Consider the following 22,881-nt stretch of genomic DNA (forward strand, 5'->3'; position numbering starts at 1 on the left):
GTACCTGAAGAAATGTGTTTGTTATCTTGGTGGCTATCCTGAGTCACACGGCCTGATTTCCAGTATTGGTATTCTTCTAGTTATTCTTATAGTCTCTAGAGCAGTGGTTCTCAACTGGGGGTGATTCTGCCTCTCAGGGGACATTTGGCAATGCCTGAAGACATTTTTGGTTGTCACAACTAGGGGAGGGGATGCTACTGGTATCTAGTGGGTAGAGACCAAGGATACTGCTAAGCATCCTACAATGCACAGGATAGCCCACACCCAACAAAGGATTATCCAGATCAAAATGTCAATAGTGCCAAGCCTGAGAAACCTTGCGCCTTAGAGACTTACAAATTTGTTAAAGCTGGAGTTTTAAAAATTTGACCTTACAAATAAAAGAAATGTCACTCTCAGTCAGTCTTGTGGATCACTTAGCTTCAGAGAGGGGTACTAAAAGACACAAAACCTGAGAAACATTAGAGATCATCTAATCCAACTTCCTTGACAAAAGCCAGAGACTGAGGCCTAGAAAGGGGAACCTTTAAATGAATTCTAGCTTGTTGGGCCCATTTTTAGGAGCAAACATTATCTGTGAGCCACATGGTGCCTATGGGTGGAGGATGAAGATGGCGCCTGCGGGAAGTAGGGGAGGCCTAACCCAAGATAGCTCCAAAAGGTTTTTATTGGTCCTCCAGTATTTCTGCACTCGTGAACCCTGCGTGATCACTATGCTCAACATATTAGTACAAAATGCATGCCCACATGATCCTTTAATTGATTGGTTAGTTCATGGAAAGCCCCTACTTGCTAGCTTATATAAATTGCAGTGTAATGGCAATAAAGTAGAACTGCCCTGACAGAACCCCTGTCGCGTCTGAGTGTCTCTTTCACCGGGCTGGGTTGGCGGGCAGCAGGCTCACTTTTCCCTGAGATCCCTCGGTCCCAACACCGGGGGTAATCCTGTTGGCTCCTTCTCCTGGGTCTGCAGGAGGACCCCAGGCACGCCCCGCACTAGCTTTCACTCACAAACTGGGGTCAGCAAGCTATGTCACACAAGCCAAGTCTTACTCACTGCCTGTTTTTCTAAAAAAAGCTTTATTGGAACACAGTCACACCCATTCATTTACATATTTTATATGGCTACTTCACTCTAAGCATGCTACAATGGCAGACTCAACAGAGACCATATGATCTGCAACCCTAAAATATTTGCTATCTGACACTTTACAGAAAAAGTTTGCCAATCCCTGCAGAAGGAAGGAAAGGGCACAGCTGCTTTCCTTGATATCACATCCAGAGTTCAAAGATGTTCCCCAAGCATCTCTCACTTCACTTAGTGTTCATTGAGAGACCTTTCATACATAGGTTTACCAGAATTTGTTGAACTAAAAGACTTTATATTTTCATGTTTAGTGTTAATAAACACCATTTTAAGGTTAAAAAGAATGTTCGTTCATTCTAGTATACTGGTATTTGATGAATTCATCAATCCTCTGTTATACCCATCATGATTTCACAGACTTTGACCATAACCCCCACTGTGATGAGTGATTCTTAAATTGACTATAGGTAACTCTGCCTTTTCTCTGCTTATACTATTGCTGATTAGTTTAACAGGGCTTAAGACATACAGAGTTCCAGCATTTACTTATACTTCCTTCATTTCTTAAGCAATCTTGGAGTCTTTTTTTTTCTCCCCCACCCACAGCTCTAGTCAATTAAGTTTTTCAAATGTCTGATCACCATCTGGTGGCAGTAACTGAGGGTTTATATTCATTTGTTTGAAGCCTCTTTTGATCTCCTTACCAAATACCACACCCAATGTGCCTCCATAAAACAACTCCCTCATCTTACTCATCTTACTTGAGAATAGGTCAAAACCACAGTGGTACTGAGATGAGGATCTACCCCAACCTCAAAGACTCGAAGTCTGTGTAATGGAGTTGACAGGGTCCCAAGAGAACTTCAAATCCAAAAGCCTTCACTATCCAGCTGGAAAGCCAGATGGACACAGTAAGCAAAGGGCAGAGCCAGGGCTAGAGCCCAGACTGCTCCACCAGTGCTCTTCCACGACACTGTACCGTAAGAACAGTCTGGATTATTTTTCTGAATGCAGCCAATGCAAGGTTAAATATACATCCATAGAGCAACCTATTTGACCAGTCCCCCATTTTTCTACATTTTTTGGGGGGCTGCAGGAGGGTATGGGGATCCAAACCTTTGACCTTGGTGTTACTAGTTTCCTATTTTTTACATCAGCACCTTATATGGTGGAACAAAACAAGTCATTTTCTTGAGGTTAATATTATTTTCCTCAAAAAAATTTTTTGATCCTGAAATCTTTCCCCAGGTAGCTGCTTTTATTAACCAGTTCCCTGCCCTACTCCCACTGGTTTTAGAGAAGTGCAACAAGCCCTTCAATCTAGTGTCGGCCACAGGTAACCTGTGGGCAAACCTGGCAGAAAAACAAAGAGATGGAGTGAAATCAAAGTTGATAGAACCCCATGTCATTCATCACACACCCTGACTTTTGCCTTGTGGGGGAATAGCCCTGAGAGATAGACTCTGCTGGTCCAACCTACAGTCCAGAAGTTGGCTCTGCAGATTTATTTTCTGTACCAGCCATCCACTCCTCTTCAGTGACCTCTTTCTAACATTTCTCTACTCGTCCAGTTGTTTCGATCCTTTATCTTTCCACTGCCCTTCTACTACTGGCCACTCCAGCTCCCTCTCCCATTCTCACCAATGATAGGATGATGAAAACTAAGCAAAGACTAATCATATGAATCTCATAAAAAAAATACATGTTTTAATTTTGTATATTTCAGTCACTTTTGGACAAAGACCAAAAAGGGCATATTTTATAAGTTGTTATTTAATACTTTCTATGCCCAATACTTTCTATTTAACTAGGTTAATTAGTTAAAAGTACAGGGGCTGCTCTATTTCTAGGGCCTCAATATAAAATCTGTTTGCATTTCACAGATGGATTGAAATTTTTCCCGCTTTAAAGTTTTGCATTTCTTATGAGAAATCCAGCTCATCAAATGCTAAGTCAGAGAGGTTAAATAACTGACCCTTAAAAACAGACATGTTTTTAAACCTCTACAAAGTGTTTTTTTCCTAGTGGATACTATGACTGTCGAAAAGTAAGAATATGTAAAGGAGCTTAATATCATAACCTGGATATCACCAAACAAATGATGCTTTAGTCTCCCAAATAACAAATGTCATTTCAATAGTTGGGTAAAAAGGAACACCCAAAACTGAAATGAGATTAATAGGCCTAAACTGCTCAGAGAAGTTGGTTCATTATCACCACAGAGCATCCAATCAGCTGGAAGCAAATTCACTGGCAAGTAACATCTGGAGAGAAACACAAGGTCTAGAAGAGAGCCTAGAACAGTGTTATGTTCTTGTGGCAGATTGACTGCAGTAATGGCCCCAATTTTTCACATCTCCTTATATCTATTTCTTGCACACTAACTCTGGACTTAGCCATGTGATTTGTTTTTGCCTAGTGGACATAAGAAGCTTGAAGGAAGGAAAGGTCTTGCCACCACCATGGCAACATGCCTGAGCTAGCCTGTTAGAGGACGAGAGAGAGCTGAGGGACGGAGGAGAGCTGAGATGACTTAGCCAAGGGCATCCTAAACCAGCCAGCCCCGGGCTGACCTGCCAGCTGACTGCAGACGCAAGAGTGATCCCGGCCAGCATCAGCTAAGCCTGGCCAGATTAGAGCTGCCTAGCTGGCTCTGAGGTTTGTGAGAAATAATAAATTGTTACTGTTTTAGGCTATGGAGTTTTAGGATGGTTTACTATACAACACTGTGATAACAGATACAGTACTCAGTGCTTTCTCAACTCACTCAAAAAATTCATAGACATTTACACAGGGTTTCCACATAAAACTGTTATTTACTCTGAAACAAAGAACCTTATATAATTCAGCTGTCCAGAGTGGAAAAAGAAAATCCATCTATAAGAGTACTGACTGTAGCACCAAGTTACAGGGAGTAACTTTCTGCTCATCCTTTAAGTCTTACCTGCTCTGGGAAGACTTCCCCATTACCCTAGGCTTTCCTTCTGGGTTCCAATGGGTCTTGTATAGACTTCTAACAATGTACTTGTCTCACTGTATTGTAATGGACTATTTGAATTTCTCTACTCCCATGAACTAGACTATGAGCTTCTTGTAGACAGTGGCTAAATCCTTTCATCTCTGAACTCTGAGAACAGTGCCTGATACACATTAAGTATACTGGTTCAGTGTGTATCAGTTCAATGAATGCTGAGTGAATGAATAAATGACAGACACAAAGACAGTTATATGGACTCTGTCCTAGAAACTCAGAGTTTAGTATTAAAAAGAGACATGTGAACATAGAGTTACACTATAGGGTGACAAATTATAATAAAACATGCAGAGGGTTTAGAAAGATCAATTTTATGTGTGTGGAGAGGAGAGGGATGGTCAGGAAAGGTTTCAAAGAGGTACCATCTAAGCCAGATTTGAGGTAAAGGTTACCAGTTGAATAGGGGTAGTGGAGTGCTGGGACCAGCTTTCTCTGGGGGAGACAGTCAGGGGGAGGGAGTTCTGATTTACAGAATTTGGGGGGAGCTGGTATGGTGGTGGATCCTGATTTGTAGTATTTCCTGATGTTCATGGTATAAATACTCCCACCCATGACTGATTTCAAGTTACACACTGACTTGCAAAATTCCTGAATATTTAACAATCAGTTCTCCCTAGCTGGTAGAAGCCAGCTCCAGTATACTATTGGATGAGGAAGAGGGATTGGGGAAGAGGGAATTCCAGGTAGAACAAACAGCTTGTATAAATACAACTAGCAAATAAAACAACATGGTCAATCTGGAAAATTACAAGTAGCATGCTGCTGAAGTATAAAGGAGGGAAGAGCCAGGGGCTACATCAAAAGCTTGGTATACTAGGCTGAAGAGCATGAACTGTATTCTATGGGGGAGCCATTGAAGGGTTTTAAGGAAAGGAGTGATATGATCAAATTTATTCTTTAAAGAGATCACTCTAGGAGAAGTGGAGATAGTAGATAAGAGTAGAAATTAGATACAGGAAGACTAGTTTGGCAGCTATTGCAATAGTCCTGAAAAGTAGTATAAAGGTCTGAGCTAAGGCAATAACAGAATCTAGAAAGAAGACTGATTTAAGATATATTTAAGAGGGAAATCTTTAGGGCTTAACAGCCAGTAATTTGTGGGAGGTGATGAGAAAGAGGAAAAAGTAGACAATACCTCTTAGGCTTTTAGTCCTGGGAGGACTGTACTGGTACAACCAAGAAAGAAATGTAAGATAAAAGGTAAGTTTTTGTTTTTGGCGGGTGTTTGTGCCTGTGCGCATGCACATGATTGCATGGTGTTGTGTAGGGGTAGGATGAAAGAAAGGAGATAGAGAAGGTAGGGAAAGCAATAATTTGATTGATTTGAAATCAGTCAATTTTGGTTAATTTGGTTTGTTATTCCAAAGGAACATCAAAAGTACACATAACCAATAGTGGTTCAGGAGCTCAGAAAAAGAGGTTAGCAAATTAGATTCTGGAGTTGTCATCATATGGGGCAATTAAAGCTATAGAAGTAGATGACATTGCCTACGGGAAAAACTTTGACCAATTAAGATTAGACGAGGTCACAGTCTACTGACCTGATCAGATTTCCCTTTTGGGATCTCATTCAGGTGACTTCTGAGAAGAATGAGCTGGAGAGGAAATACACTAGCAGCAAGGAGACTAAACAGGAATTACTCCCCTCCCACACTACGATACGAATATGACAAAACAAAACAACATGCAAGTGGAACATAATGTTTTATATTATCTTAAGCCAGTACTGCAGGACCTAATAGGTTTCGCTCTTTTTGGAGCTCATCAGCTGCAGGTAACGGCTCAAATCTACTCTTACATAGCATACCTGTATATTTTACCATTTACAAAGTTTCCTGTTCACAATTTTCTGTTTACTATATCCTAACAATTCTTGGAGTTTCTTAAGAATCAACTAAAACACCTTATATTTAGGTCCTGAAGGCTCTGCCCAGGGAAAAGTACCACCTGATTCTTTGCGTTAAAATCCCCAAAAGCTGATTGGGTAAGGGACAACACAGCTGTTCACCGCCTAGGCTGTCATCTCCCTCTCCTCTATTAGAATCATTGCAGCACAGATTCGACCACACTGAAGTTCAGGAGGCCTCTGGCTGTCCAGAGAATCCTGTTGGTCCTGACATCCCTGCTCCTCTTATCTCTAAATTGATTTAGGCTATTTTTTCATCTTTTTCCTTTATGCTTCTGGTAGTATATCTAGAATCAGGGTTAATTTGAGAGAAAAAGGAACAAAATAAAATTGATACACAGAAATCTTTAAGCAGAACATTTTATTGTGACATTTTCTGAGGATACACCGTACAGTCCGTGTAGGCATACATAAATATACCCCAAACAATGGCATCCAGGGGCAGAACAAAATATATGGCAAGCTACCATTTGTGGCAAAGGAGTACTATATACACATATTTACTTTTAATATGCATAAAATATCTCTGGTAACTTTAGGAACTGGGTGGCTGTGGTACAAGAGGTGGAAAAGAGACCTTTTTTGTACACCATTTTGAATTTTGAACCATGTGAATATGCAAAAATAAAATCTAGCATACCTGCACACTTCTCTTATGCAGTGTGTCGGCAGTACTTACAGAACTGTGCCTGGAACTCACAAGGCTTTTTTTGTGTGCATGCGTGTAGTTCTAAGAGTCTCTTTAACATCCTCAGAATCTTAACTTTATCTTATTAGCATTTTCACAGAACCAAAGCCCCATGGCAGAACAATATTTTAGTTGCATTAGCAACTGTTTATTTAAAACTTAACTGCCTTAGATTAAAAAAAAAAGCTAGTCCTCAAAAAAATACCTTCTATTGACTTTGCTTTATACTTTCTCACCTTTCTTATGAAACAACATCAAATAACTGGACTACAGAAGGCTAGGAAAAAAAGAGAGAAATAAAAATGACATTACTGAATAGAATATAAAGGAAAGCCTAGAGAAGAATCTGTGAAAGAAAGAAGAAATGAGTAAAATGTAAAAGTCTGATGGCAGATTTGTAGCATTGTACTTCAGTAGCTCACACAGCAAATGGAAAGGTATTTATATTTATGGTCATTATATTAAGAGAATGGCAGGTAAGGTCTGATAAGGAATGAAATGAATTTATGAACCTCAAACTAAAATTTACCTCATCACTTTACAGTCATTGAGAAGTCTCTGGAAATTCACCAGCCTCACATCATCTCCATGATGTTTATTTTGACATACAAAGAAGAAAATAACTATCAACAACCAAAATCTTTTTAAAAATCACCATTTTGGTGGCTAGAAGAAAATGTTCATAGCCAACCAAAGACTATGCAAAAACAATCTACACTATAGGTCTCACACCTCATGGAAAACATGAATTCCTTTTTACTTTAGTTTGAATCAATCAATGTGTGCTAATATGGCAGTACCTATGGTTTACAGTCAGCATCTATTCTGATTGATGGTGCCTATGTCACTCCAGCTGTTGAGTATTTTTGAATATCATCCCCGGTTCTACCATCACCTATCCATAAACCCCATGTGGCCTAACCAATATTTCTAGGTGGGCCAAAGACTAAGCCTGTACAAATGCACAAAGAACCTAGAACTGAGCATGTCCATGACACCTGAACATGTCCATGTAGAAGTTATCAAGCTAATAGTTGATTCTGTTAGCTCCTACAGACCAGGGCTTGGTGACCCTCAATCAAACAGGTATAATTCTCAAAGAAGTACTCTTCAGTACTGAAGGAAGTGCTTTTCTCAAGTATTGGTCAGAATAAGAGAACAGTAGAGTTAGAAGGGAGATCATCAGTCAAATCTCCCATCCATTGCAGAAATCCCCTTTACAATATGTGATTCCAGTAAGTCTTTACTTGAACATTTCCAGTGAAAGAAAATTCTCTTTTCTGGGAACACTTTATTCCATTTTGAACACTGTTCTGAAGTGTCAGATCAATTTCTGGCTCCCTGTTTTCCAGTTCCCTAAAGAAGCAGTTTTCAAAACCCAGCTCTCACTCTCTTTCACAGAGCTTTCATTCACTCTCAAAGTTCAAGGGTTACTTCAAGGTTGACTATGGGCATATCTCTCCTTACCTTTAGTCCTGTATTCCTAACTACCTCTAAGATTGGGTCTTTACATTAAAAGACCTAACGCTCAATATACTTCAATGTCTTTAAACCCCTTTCTCAATGTATATGCTATTACTGCTGTGCATTTTAATTCTTTTTAAAAAACGCCAGTGATAATACATTATTGTTTTATACAATCTGTGAGTTTTAATTTACCCCTTTTGTATTTTCATATTTCTTTTTGCATATCAAATAATTTTGTCTGAAGTAGATCTTTGAGAACTTCCTTTAGAAAAAGACTTCTAGGAAGGGCCCAGTAATGGCAATTCTGTTTTTATTGTCTGGAGATATCTTAATTTTGCCTTCTTTCTGAAAAAATACTTTTGCTGGATATAGAATTCTAGGTTGATAGCTGTTTTCTTTTATAACAGTTTAGGTACCATTCCACTATCTTTTGGCTTCCTCTGTTGCTACTGGGAAATCAGCTGTTGGTCTCCTTTGAAGGCAATGATTTTTTTGGTTGTTTTTTCTGACTGCTTTTAAGATCTTTGGCTATGAGATATGTCTATTAATGTGTAGGTTTTTGTTTTGTTTTGTTTTTAAATCCTGCTGGGGATTTGTTGGACTTCTTTAAACACTGCCTCTGCCCATACTATTTCTTTTTCTTGTAGTAATCCAATTAGAAGACTTTCTTACTTTATCTTTCATGTCTCAAACTATCTTGTAGCCTCATGTCTCTCTGTGCTGCTTTTCCATATAATTTCTTCAGTTTTTTGGGGGGTTTGTTTGTTTTTTTAAGATGACCAGTAAGGGGATCTTAACTTTTCACTTAGCGTTGTCAGCACCACACTGTCCCAAGTGAGCTAACCGGCCATCCCTATATAGGGATCCGAACCCGCAGGCTTGGTGTTATCAGCACCACACTCTCCCAAGTGAGCCATGGGCCGGCCCCTAATTTCTTCAGTTCTATCTTCCAATTCACTTTCTTTAATGTATCTAATGTGCAATAACACCTATCCACTGTGTTTTTAGTTCAAATATATACTTTTCTGGAAATTCTCTTTAGTTCTTTTTCAAGTATCTTGCTATTCATATTTTCAGGACTATTTTATTTCTTAAACATATTAAACATTTTATAGTCTGCATCTGATAATTTCTATATCTGAAGTATCTTCATGTCTGATTCTGTTTACCACTGTTCCTGCTGACTCGTTTGATAAACCTTGTTTTCTGGTGAAATTTGTGATTTCTTTTCTGTGAACTGCTGATTTTCTTTAGAACTTTATCTGTGAAAATACTAAGAGGCCTAGAATAAAGATCAGTTCCTCCAGAGAGGATCTCTGTTAGCTTTTCTCAGATACTTGGGAGCCACTACCATTTCAGAACCACTTTAAATAAATTTTCAGCTTGAGGTTTTATAAACACTCAGTATGAATTTGGGCTGCAAACTCAAGGTAAGGCCAGCTTATAGCTATGAATTTTCAATTGAGACAACATTATAGTTTAAGAGAAGCAATTTTCCTTGCAGTCCCCTGGAAGGGGAAGAGATGAGCATATTTCTCAATCACTCTAAAACTGTGGGTGTGTGTAGTACCTTTGAGATCCCAAACTTATTGATGGGAAGGGGAAAGAACTTCAATTATATTTTTTACCTTCAATCAGAACCAAGAATTTATCTCCTGACTTCTGAGTCCCCTGAAGCTACAAAGCTATGAGACTTGATTCAGCAAATCCCTCAAGGCTACTCCCTTTTTTGTGCTCTTAACTTCTCTAGATTCCTGTCTTCATTTAGTTTTTGGCCCAAGCATTCCATATTTTCTTTGCAGAAAAGTAATCTAGCATTTTTAATTGTTTTCATCTAGAGGACTAGTAGAGGTACCAAGTCTGTCCTATTGCCAGAAAGAGTAGTTCTAAATAGTACCTCCAAGCATAGGAGAATAGCAAATGTAAGGAAACTAGGCTTAAAACAATTGTTTCTTCTATCTCCCTGAACATCATCTCCTACATTCAATCCATCCTAACAAATTCCTGTTGATGGATTCTGCTTTCAAGTCTCTGATTTACTCCTGAATACTGCACTTTATTGCTATCATCCTAGTTCTGGGCCTTATCTCTTTTTAGCTACACTAGAGGGGGTTGGGAGATCCGAAACTCAGCCTGTACACGACTAAGAGTTTCAGCATTCTGAAAAATTAGCTTTGTTATTTGTTATATTGGTCTTCTTTTTCAGAACCTTCATCATCACCTTCTACTTAATAATGGGTTGAACCCCCAAATGTCATCTTTCTAGGATCTGGTCCCACTTTGCCTATCCAAGCACAGATTCTCAACCCAAAAGAGGCCTATCTTCCCTTTGTCCCCTACAAAGGCCATGTATATTTTTGCTAACATAACTTTGATACAAAGTCTTATTACCCAAATCATACCAATCTGTTCAGGCCTCTCTCACTTTTGCAAAATTTTCCCTGATAACTTCCAACATGCTTGCTCTGCTTTCTGATTTCCCTGAGCACTGTGTGTGTGGTATGTATTTTAATTAGCTTGACTCAATTAGACATAATTCTTTAGTATGTGAAGTTAAGCTATAAGTAGCTTAACCAGAATTCTAACCTAAGTCTGACTCCAAGGTTTGTGCTCTAATATATAAAACTCCTTAGTATTCAATAAATATGTATTGATTTGCATAAGAAAGAAACCAGACTCTAAAGGAACAGATGTGACAATGCTTTACATTTAACTGGTTAACTTGTATCTTAGGTTGGTTGGAACCAAACAGAATCTTAAACGGCATCAAAATTTTTATTCACTTACATAAACTTCTTAGGAAATCCCCTCAAAAGGAACTCTTCAGCAGCTTACCAATTAAATTTGGCTCCTCCAAATGTAATTTTTACCCATTCTCTGAATCTTTAATCAAACTACACAAAACCATCCTTCAGGGTTAATGCTACCTCTAAAACTGTAAGTATAAAGAAATGGCTTACGGGCCGGCTCGTGGCTCACTCGGGAGAGTGTGGTGCTGATAACACCAAGGCCATGGGTTCGGATCCCATATAGGGATGGCCGGTTGCTCACTGGGTGAGCGTGGTGCTGACAACACCAAGTCATGGGTTAAGATCCCCTTACCGGTCATCTTTTAGAAAAAATAAAGAATAAAGAAATGGCTTACACCTCTAGAAGTTCAGCCCAGAGACTACTCCAGTGTTAAGGAAAAGATATTAAAAGCCTAGTTTTGTAAATTATTCTGATGTTGATAAACAACCAGTCCAGTAAAAACAGGCTTAAAATTGCACTAAATTTACCCAAATTCATTTTATAACAAATAACCATTATCTCTAGACTAGACGTCAACGATCATGACAGTGACTGTAATTTGAGGTTTATGATACAGAACACCTTTGTAGGTTCTGTAGCCTCTTTTTTAATTCCTAAATAACATATAAGAAATCAAACTGAGTCTGAATTATCTTGACTAATTCGTTGAGTCGGCTTTCAATATATAAAAAAGAATCCTTTTGGCATATAGGTCTTTGGAAAATGATTGCTAATTCTAGGCCAAATAAGGGAGAATAGAATGGGAAAAGTAAACTATTCTTAGTATTTCTATCATAGGACAGTGTTTGTCTCTCTTACCTTTCCTGTCCCGTCCTTCATCAACACATACTGGCAGACTTCCTAGGGCAATGCAGAAATCCAGACAAGAGAAGGAAGCACACTAAAATAATGGAGGGCAGGCTACAGGAGATGGACAGTGTCAGACATCATGTGGGGGAAAAGAAGGAATTATTACAGTCAGCCACTTTGTTCAAGAGCAACTAAAACTGGTCATTTTAAAGGCAGAGAGAGATAAGAAACATATAAAAAGGATCTTTTGCTTCTCTAGAGCAAGGCTCCTTTCAATAAGAACAGAGGAGAGCAGCAGTTAACCTGGAAATTTGTCTTCAGAGGAACAGATATAACTTAGCTAACAGTACAAAGTGACAAAAGATAAATAAGTTTAAAAATGTTAATCAAGAGATATAGGCTTTAAAAAAAGAAAAAAAATCAGAACTATAATCTAGAAGCAGACAAGACAGAGTTATTCTATTTTTTTTCTTCAAGAGAACACAGACTATTAAAAGCAATAGGAATCCCAATGATTAGATATAAATGATGAATGAGGCATATGCACTTAAGTATCCTTAATTACATGGCCTTACACATGAAAAACAATCATCCTGTCACATTTAACAACGGAGTCCTAGAAACCAAATAAAGTGACCCCAGTGAGGAGCTTTCCCATATCAAGGACAAACTTCAGTACACGTTTGCATAGTATAAAATACCTTCTCTACCCCTTCCCTAATATCTCCCCCATCTAGATACCACAGTGCTTGAAATCCCACCATTAGGAGACAAGAGCTCTTCAGACTTAATACAGCTTTGTAACTTAGTTTTTTCCCCCCAAACATAAAACATTAGCAAAGTTTGAAGCTACTCACACTAGCAGTGTGATTTTGTTTGATTACTTTTCTCCCTGATTAGAGGTAGTTTATAAAAATGGACACCTGGATGGGTCAAGAGATAGGAAAAGGGGCAAAAGGGGATAAGCAACCTAATAAAAACTACTTCACAACCTTGGGTACAACCAGTTGCTTTGTTATGAACACATTGTAAGTTAAGTACTTTGTAGTGAGACGTAGGCATTTCTTTAAAATTAATACTAATTTCAAAAAAAATCTATTGAAGTCAGGACATTTCGAAACAAAGTAAATGACATTTTCGTCAAGGCTACATTTTTTGTAAGGTAAGAGGCAATTTGTGTAAAAATGAATTCATTTTTAAAATTTAAGTGATTTTGTTAAATCTGGTAACCTCTGAACGGTCCATCCAAATTTGTTAAATAAAATGCGTACCTCATATTCTTTTCTGCAAACTTTGGAAATATCATTCTTTGAAGATGCCTAAAAGCCAACAAATTTAATCCATTAATTTGTTACACATGCTATTCAGTACAGAACAAAAAAGAACACAAGTTAGTATATGTTAATTGCTGGTACAGTATTCTTTATTTCATAAAAGAAAACCTTATATTCAACTATTTAAAAGTTCCTAAAATACAACAAACGAATTTCATGTAATTTGTTTAGTCACCCCTAGGACCTACTCAATATTCTAGAACTTCACTCTAACTTTTATAACTTTAATCTCACATAATAACATGGCCCTTTTGTTATTTCAAAAACTAGATGGCTTTGAAGAAAATGTAAATCAGAAGATTTTTTTTTTTTTTAAGCTGAATTCCACTCCAGCAAATTTTCTTATGAAGCTCTGCCAGGGCATTTGTATTTTGCTTTTTCTTTAACCCTTCATATTCTAAGCTTTCATTCTGAACTTATTGAGTCACTTTCCTGAGAAAAGAGCCACATGTAATGGAGGGGGCAAATAAAGAGGGAAAGGATACTATGCCAGGCAACTAACAAAAGTTATTTCTATGTAATTATCTTAAGTTTATGAAGAAGCTATTATGTCCTCTATTGAGGAAATTGATGCTCAGAGAAATACCAAGTTATTTAGCACATGAAAGTTTGTACTTTCTATATAAATCAAACCAAAACAAATCTGCTGAGAGGTGGTTATTCTTCCATTTAGAGATACAGTTCCAGAGCCACAAGCTCTAGTCCTGTGTTCCGTTTCCTCCTGTTCTATCACCTAGGACCACGCAATTTAGATCAGGCCAGCTGATGAGGAAGGAGAGGGCAAGAAGAGGGCCAGCAACTATTTTATGTTCCAATAGACCCATTATAGTTCAAATCCTTCTCAACTTAGCTTCACTTTAATGCCTGGAGAAGAGCAGCAGATAGCTAGGCCATGTGCTGCCCAAAGAGCATTGCTCAGGCAGTAATACAATGGTCTGTGTGAAAGTGAAGGTGACACCACGTTTCATGCACTCCTGCTCAGAGACTAGTCCCCAGAAGAAAATAAGCGAAGGCTTTCCAGCTGTGGTTTCAGGTCCATCTAGTAACCTTTTCTAGTTTCCCAGTTAAGTCTTTTCACACTACTTGAAGTGGAGGAGCCAGGAGGTCAGTTTTCCCACTCTGTGGAACCACTATGAAAATATGCGCAGCGAGGAAGAACTCAGGGGCTTAACCTGAACTGGACCAGAGATGTATCAAATCAAAGAGAAGTCATAACTCACTGTAGGAGTCACACTCACTTTAAGAGCAGAGAAGGGATATAGGAACATGTTCAGGGTAAAGCCATAATGAAAAAGAGAAGGGAAGATGAAAACAAAATAAGCCAACTATGTCAACTGCTTACTTCCAGGCAAACCCTAAATTTCTTTCTTGGTGTGGCAGAGAGAAGGAAAGACAAAAAAGAATAAGAGAAGGCTGAGGATTTACATGTAGTGGCCATAACTAAAAGCAAGTCTAAAAGGAAATGGTCTATGCTAGAAATACCAAATCTGCAGTTTTGGGGGAATCACCTCTCCAAAGCTATGAGGTAAGCAAGGCCCAAGACACATGCACAGTTAAAACCCAAACTGCACTGCATGATGCTTAAGAGCCTGACTGCCAAGTGTTACCTGCTTGCATGCCTGTCGGCACTCCAAGGCAATAGCCAGTTCACAGCAGCCTAAGCCAACCCAGCCATCAGACTTCTTAAACACACCTTAAAAACAAAATGTTCAAATGTTTTGGTCATAAGTAGCGACAAAGACAAATATCCAAATTGTTTTATGGATACCACTAAAAGTCGAAGCAGGTGTCCATACGAAAACTAGCTCAGACAGTAGCTCAAAATATTAAGCCCTTCCCTTTACCCTTACTCCTAATGCTATCAGCCTCCACAGGTTCCCTCAAAGCATAATTACCAGGTCCTTTGTTTTTTTCTCTTTTTCCTGCCCACCCTAAACTTTCTTTAAGTCATTCTCACCCTTGGGTAGGTAGCATCTCTATCACAGGATATACAGGGTAAGGAAAGCAAGGGATAGGCCTTCCTTACTTTCAGACTGTGAGTCAGAGGCAAAGATTCTAATTTAATTTAACAAACAAACAAACAAAAAATGGACACAAGTATTATTGTATTCAAAATGTTAAACACCAAGAATAGCATAAAACCAACAATCTTGTTTAAAAACTGATACTGAGTAAACAGCCTGTGAGCCAGGCCTGGCTTTGATGGGCACACTTAATCATGTGGCAAAATGACTATGAACTATTCTGGTTCAATTTATGTTTTTTGTTGTTATTGCTTTGGTTTGTTTTTTTGGCGGCTGGCAAGTAAGGGAATCCAAACCCTTGACCTTGGCATTACATCTGGTTCAATTTATGCACAGCAGCGATTTCTCTAATTCAATTACTGTGAAACCAAAAGATGATAAAATTATAAACTGCCCTAATTTGCTTTTTATATCCCCTTTGTAATCATAAATATCAGCAAATGACTCCTAAGATAAAATTAGTATACAAGAAATAATTATGAAAACAGAAAAGACTCATGCTTGTAGGGATGCTACAAATTCTTATCTCCTTTAAAAAATGCTTTATACTGCTTCCATGTAATACATATATCAGCAAATCCATCTCTACACTAAATTAATTATTATTTACATTTGAAAAAATGTCAGGAATTCAAGGCAATAGGTAATATAGCTCTCCAAATGAAACTAGGACTTAATACAACAAATAGAAACATTGTGTTAAAAAACAAAACAAAACAAAAGCAAACAAATCATTCGCAGATAGTCAAAGCACTCAAAATATAAACTACCGCTAAAGCTGATATAAATATAAATCACCTCAATTGTAAAAACTGACTAAAATTACCACATAGTATACGCTCTGTGTGTATCTCTATGTGTTTTAAGGGTACAAAGGGCAACAGACTCCAATCTAGCTCCATTGCCTAGTACAGTTTCCTTTAAATCTTTCCTGCTTGCTATTCAGAATCCCTCACATTTTAGAAAGAATTTTGAATAGAATCAATGTAGGCCATAAACTCTGTGAACTGTTGTACCATAATGTAGTATCTTGCTGTTTCTATGTATCCAGGGGTCTCTTAGAAAATAATAAATCATTCAACAAGCATTTAATTTACTGAGCCCCTATTATGTACAAGGCATTCCATTAGGTGCTATGTGGTCTATGAAATTATGAAATAGATAAAATATAAGATTTATCCCATTATGGAGATTATAGTTTGGTAGGAATAGTGTGTGTGTGTGTGTGTGTGTGTGTGTGTGTGTGTGTGTGTGTGTGTGTGTGTGTGTGTGTGTGTGTGTGTGTGTATTTAAAATTTCAGGACACTAGGTAGAGGGATAAGTAAGAGAACAGGCAAGGAGGTGGGCAATTCCAAGAAGGCAAATAGCCCAATTTGTTTGACATGCAAACTTCAAGTAGTGTGACAGCCTTTAGAATTCAGAGATACATAAGGTATACTCCTTATTTCAAGGCACTGTCTTTAAGCAAGACTGGAAGGTCTTCAATCCTAAGAGACCATGAATATCAGGCTAGGGAGTTTTTGAGCTTTATTCAGATGGAAGTGGATATCCCCTAAGGGATTCTTTTCAAAGGGAGAGGGGAGGACAGACATCATTTGTTGAAACACCAGTTATAAGGTTATTACAATATTCTATCCCAATAGTGTAATAACAAAGGCTTGAACTAGGAGTAGAGAGGACCGACGGCAAGATTTTGCAAGGGGAGCGTCAATGTAGCTAAAAAGAAGAAGGAATCAAAGGTAACTTGACAGTTTCTAGTACAGTGTTATTCACAAGTGGGGCAGTTAGGAGTTTTGATTTTGTATTTGTACTTCAGATGCCACTAGATGCAGAGAACCAGGTAGAGATGTCTATAAAGATATACAGAAGTCACAAACAATGATTTGGATTTGAGAGTTACCTTCTTAGAGCTGATTGATTAACAGTTCTGGGAAGGAATGAGATTACCAGATGAGTATGGAGAGAGAAGTGAGGAGGATCACACATAGGAATAACCACAGTGCTTATGGCAAGTCAGAGGAGAAAGGTAAGAGAGAACAAGGTTCTGAGGCCAAGGTGGAGTCACAAGGAGGTGGTAGTCAATAATATCAATTATTGCAGCAAAGTCAAAGAGAGTAAGTACTGAGAAAAAGCCATAACATCTAGGAACCAAAGGATCTTTGTGATCTTTCAAATTCTAGTTTCAACAGAATGGTAGAACTGAAGACAGAGTACAAAGGTAAAGATCAAGTGAATGAGAATAAACCATACATTGGAAAATTTGGATGCTGAGAGGAAGGAGAGGAAATAAACTCCAAGCTACACACAGACTACACACAGGACTATAACACAGATTTTTCATTGACAAAATAAGTTTTTAAAATTAAAGTGCTAAATGTTACACTTCTATTTCTTACCTGGCAAAGATGAATTCATACAACTCCAAATTTCAACCTAAAATTGTAATCACCAAAAGGTTTTTATGTAGATAACAAGTTCCTAAATATGACAATTAATTTCTACAGAAGTTATAGACAGCTAAAATGATTATGGTTGTGTCTATACAGTCAATGTGCTAGGACTATACGTACATCAACCAACTATTCAGGGAAGAAAAAAAAGCTGAGATAAAAAATATGCTTGTTCTTTCCCCATTTTCCCATCTAAGGAGGAATCTGATTACTCAGGATACTTACTGGAATCACTGTTTCCAAGCACACAGACAAAAGTGTCTGCAGAGTAACTAAAGGAACATGTGTCAGTTACAACTATTTGATCATCAACTTTTCTCTTCCTTCACATAACACATGCCACAGTGTCTAAAGAGGTTCTTTCAGGCTTTCTGGGCCTGACGCATAAGCACTCCAAATACTGAGGATAGCATAAGCATCAGAGATATTTTAAGTTACATAATTCAGACAGGCAAGCAATGTATCTATTATATGTCAGAAAACAAAAAGATAGGAATAACAAGAAGTCACATATCTCTCTTATCTCAAATTCAACTTTTCAAAATCAAAATAAATATGAGATTTAGTTATTATAGCTACTCAAAATACAATAATAAATAAAATTACAAATCCCAGATAAAATATTATAATAAAATTTAAAGATTGATATACATTTATATTTGATTGCTTTTAGACCTACCTCATAGGACAATAAAAGATGAAAGACAATACTTGATCTAGCAATCTGTGTAAAGATCTTTTTAAAGTAGCTAGTTAAACTTAACATTTTACTTTGACCACAAATCCCAATCACACTTAAAAATTGCTACATCTGAAAGTAACTGATTAGATGGCTTCATTTAGACAAAAGCTTCCACAGTCAAATTAAACAAAACTTACCATTGCTTCTGGACAATAATCTGGGGCTCGCTGCAATAGATGTTTTAGTCGGGATTCACTTTTTGAGGAGAAAATCTATTGGACCAAAAAAAAAAAAAAAAAAAAAATTTCTGGAATTTTTTTTCATAAGAAAGAAGGTAAAATGTATTATCCTTTAGATTTATCAATTGCCTAGAATATTTTCAAACTTCCTTTTATAAATGGAAAACCTCTGAAAGGATCTAAATTAAGCTGAGGTAACATTTCTTAAAAGATTGGTTAGTTTGGCAAATAATCAAGAAAGTACAAATACAGCAAGTCTAGACCCTTTTCTATTGAAAAACCAGGCTACCAACCTACCAACCTGTTGGGGGGCGGGTAGGGAGAGACTGTGTGGAGGGGGGAGGAAAACAAAAAAGGAAGAAAAAAAGATAAATTTACCCTAAACTGTTCTATAAATTACTTTTAGTTAACTAGTGATGATGAAAAATAGACTATGTCCTACCCTTGATGTTGGTGAAGAACAAATTTGTAAAAAGCATTATGGCACATAAGTTCTCCATAAATAGAGACAAAAGCCATTTTTTAAATATACATGCTCAGGTGCTGACGGGATTCACATACCAGGCTAAATGGCTAATTTCTAAATAGGACTTTAATTAATGCAATAACAATTTGTGTCTCAGTAAATTATAAATCATTACATATATCAGACAGACCATCATGGTTACCTGCAAATAGCTGAGACTGTAAAATCCACGAATGCTAAGGACAACGAAAAAGGATTTATCTACGGTTAGTTTATTTAGTATCCATTTTGCTCCAAAACTACCAATTACAACTAAGAAGTGAGAAGAGCTAGAATATCACCATCCTGTAATTCCTAGTGAATAGTACATTTATTTAAGGCAGTTATCAGCGATGACTACTGACATTACAAAAAGAAACAACCAGACACAATATCATTTATGAGGAAGACTTGCCAAACAAACAAAATAAAAACAAAACCTTACCTGAATCTGATCAAGCCTCTGGATTTGTCTTATAAGGTAGCTGGTAGCCATGTGTGACTATTTAAATTTAAATTTAAACCAATTAAAATTAAACAAAATGAAAAACTCAGTTCCTCATTCTCATTAATGTCATTTCAAATGTTCACTTGGCATATGTGGCTAGCTGCTACCACTTTGGATTGCATAGGTATAGAATACTTTCTTCATCATAGAAAGTACTATTGGACAAGCTATGCTCTAAATCTAACTACCAATTACTAAGAAGTGTAGAGCAAAGAGGAACATGTTAAACAATACCATGGGTATGTGAACAGCAAAGTTTAAACTGGGGAAACCCTAAAAGATAAATGACTAAATTCATTCATCAAATAAATTGCAAGGAGAAGCTCACAGATCAAAAGATATTTAAAAGATATACAACCAATTAGAATGCTTATATCTCACTTGGATCCTGATCCAAACTAAAAAAACCTTATGAAATAATTAAGAAATCTGAATAACAACTAGATATTTGGGTATTACATATTTATTTATTTATTTAAAAAGATGACCAGTAAGGGGATCTTAACCCTTGACTTGGTGTTGTCAGCACCACGCTCTCCCAAGTGAGCGAACCAGCCATCCCTATATAGGGATCTGAACCCGTGGCCTTAGTGTTATCAGCACCACACTCTCCCAAGTGAGCCATGGTTCGGCCCTTGAATACTACATTTTTTCTTTTTTTTTTTTTTGTCTTTTCCGTGACCGGCACTCAGCCAGTGAGTGCACCGGCCATTCCTATATAGGATCCGAACCCGCGGCGGGAGCGTCGCCGTGCTCCCAGCGCCGCACGCTCCCGAGTGCACCACGGGCTCGGCCCGAATATTACATTTTTAAAGAAGTGATAATGGTATTGTGGTTTTTTTAAAAATAAGTCTTTATAATCTATATTATACAAACTGAAAATTCGGGGATCAAATGATAAGACAGCTGGGATCTGCCTCAATATAAATTTGCCCCGATATAATGGGTGTGGTGGGAGGGAAGGAGTAGATGGGGGTATGAATGAAACATAATTGGCCATGACTTAATACATTGAAGCTGAATATGGGGGCTTGTATACTTTTCTCTCTATCTTTGTATAAATTTGAAATTTTTTACTATAAAAAAATGGAAAATGATAACAATGAATGACAAGAAAGAATGAAAAAGAGCAACAGAAAGAAAGAAAGAAAGAAATACAGGCAGGCATAATAAGCATATGACATTGGTAATGAAATAGGAAAAAGCACAGAGAAAGCTAAGCTTTCACAAATCCCCTCTTCTCTTGACTCCATCTCCCCGCAAAAAAAACCGAATAAATAAAAAACAAACAAAAAAACTAAAAAAGCAAAAAACCTACAAGAACTTGAAACAGTTTAGAACAATGGAAAGAACATGGAACTGAGAGTTGGAAATAATATATTTTGAGTAACTTTGGGCAACCTACTTGGCCTTACATGAGGTGGTTATTGACTGGTGGCTAAGAGTATAAACTTTGCAATCAGACAGATTTGGGTCTGAGCCCCTGCTCTTCAAGTCACTGGTTTGGGGTCCTTGGTAAGTTACTTTTTCTATCCCTCAATTTTCTTACCTATAAAATTCAGAAAATGACGTTACTTCCTTTAAGTGCTTGGTATAAGAATTAAATGAAATAACACATGTAAAGGGGTATAGCAAAGGGTCTGGCAGATATGGAAAAAATGAAATAAAATTTAGCTCCCCAGATTTGAGTTATGTGAATAGCTAAGAACCAACATTAAGAAGTTAGACAATCTATCAGGTCTCTTCTGTCTCTAAAATACAATTCTCTAAAGTACAGTGAATTAAACTGAGAAATATATACTTATTTGGAATACATTTAAAGAAGCCAGCATGTATATACTTTTTTCAGATAATAAAATAGACTTGAATATAAGTAGTCACTTTTTTCACTAAACAACTGGTAATCACCTAAAAAGAAAGATGAATGCTTACCCAGAATATATACTAGAATATATGCCATGATTATACAAATCACCTCAGAGTGAAGAATTTAATAACCAAGACTGTACTCCATTCAAGGCAGAAATAATGACATCTACAAGCCTTATAATCCTGAATTTGAGGGTTTTTTTTTTTTACCCATACTTATCTCCTCCATCTGTTATAAACTCATTTCCCTTTGTCTTCAAACAAGCAAAGCCCTCTCATCTTGAAACAATCTTTGTGTCCTGCACTGACTTACTGACTTTTCCAACTTTTTCCTTTCATTGCATCCATTTCTTCACCAATCAACTCGCAAACATTGGTCAGCTTCCTTTAGCAAGGGCATGAGTACAACATGGATGAGTAAGATGCAATCCCTATATTCAAAGAATTTATAATATAGTTGGGAAAATGAGATATATATAAAAACTGAATACATTTTTATAAGTTTGAAAAATTACATAAATTTAAATTCTTTTTATTAAAAAATGTTTTTAAATCCCTGCAGTATGACTTTTAGCCCCACCATTCCAGTCAATCTAGAAATATTTATTCAGAGTTCCAAGTGTTAGGCATTGTTCTATACACTGAGAGACTTAGCATAAACAAAGCAAACAGAAGCACCTGCTCTAGAATATCTCTGGTAACAGTCTTCTTTTTTAAAAAACTAAGAGTCTTTTCTCACATCTCAAACTCCTTAACTTTTCTTTGGCATCTGACATTGTTGATATAAATCATCACACTTATTTTATTGACTATTATAAACCACCAGCCCTGACTTCTTATCTAAATTCAAATTCCAAAAGTTTTCATTCCAAATCTTCAACTGTCTTCACACAGTGGTTTTCACTGATAATTCAATGACTCACTTTCCTCCCCAAACCAAATCTTTTTCCCAACCTCCTTACAGCCATCAAGGGTATTACTATTCACCCCAACTCAAAACCTAAATGCCACCAGGGCTCCATCTTCTCTTCATTGCCCCCTGGTTGAAGAAATAATGATTCCTCACTCCTGGTATTTCCTTCCATTTGGAGTGAGTTCTACTAGTTTGAACAGCCCTGGTCTCTCTCCACACCCCTCACTCCTCACATGATTGGGATGACTAACTTAGCTGACTGTTGAGTCTGGTAGGAGAAAGTGAGCATATGTAACCCAGCCCTTAACACTCCTCCTCTTAGGAGTAGGTCTACTTCTGTCATTTACTGCGTGCCTGGAGATAAAAGGCACATTCAACATCTGTGTAACTAGTAATAAATGTAACACATTGAGAGCTTATTTCTCAATTAGTTAAGAACTTAGGGAAGAATGTTTTTTATTAGGGTGACTATAGTATTCAATTAATTTGCTAAGATTTTAAGAAATTAGACCTTGCCTGCTGCAGATGTCTCATTACAAAACACCTCTTAAAAATCATTCACCCAAGGGAATACC

General features: G+C 37.3%; 1 protein-coding gene across 4 annotated transcripts in view; it reads right to left on the minus strand.

The window, feature by feature from the left end:
• RECK (reversion inducing cysteine rich protein with kazal motifs) overlaps positions 1–22,881 on the minus strand; it is a 67,356-nt gene that overhangs the window by 33,353 nt on the left and 11,122 nt on the right. For all 4 annotated transcript variants that reach the window (XM_063082164.1, XM_063082163.1, XM_063082166.1 and 1 more), the window contains exons 3-6: positions 18,470–18,544; positions 17,537–17,573; positions 14,724–14,809; positions 13,054–13,101 (exon numbers count right to left, since the gene is read on the minus strand). In XM_063082164.1, coding sequence (XP_062938234.1) covers positions 13,054–13,101; positions 14,724–14,809; positions 17,537–17,573; positions 18,470–18,544 — 246 coding nt within the window. The remainder of the gene's footprint in view (positions 1–13,053; positions 13,102–14,723; positions 14,810–17,536; positions 17,574–18,469; positions 18,545–22,881) is intronic.

The sequence above is a fragment of the Cynocephalus volans genome, chromosome 17 (genome assembly GCF_027409185.1).
Source record: "Cynocephalus volans isolate mCynVol1 chromosome 17, mCynVol1.pri, whole genome shotgun sequence".
NCBI classification, from domain to species: Eukaryota; Metazoa; Chordata; class Mammalia; order Dermoptera; family Cynocephalidae; genus Cynocephalus; species Cynocephalus volans.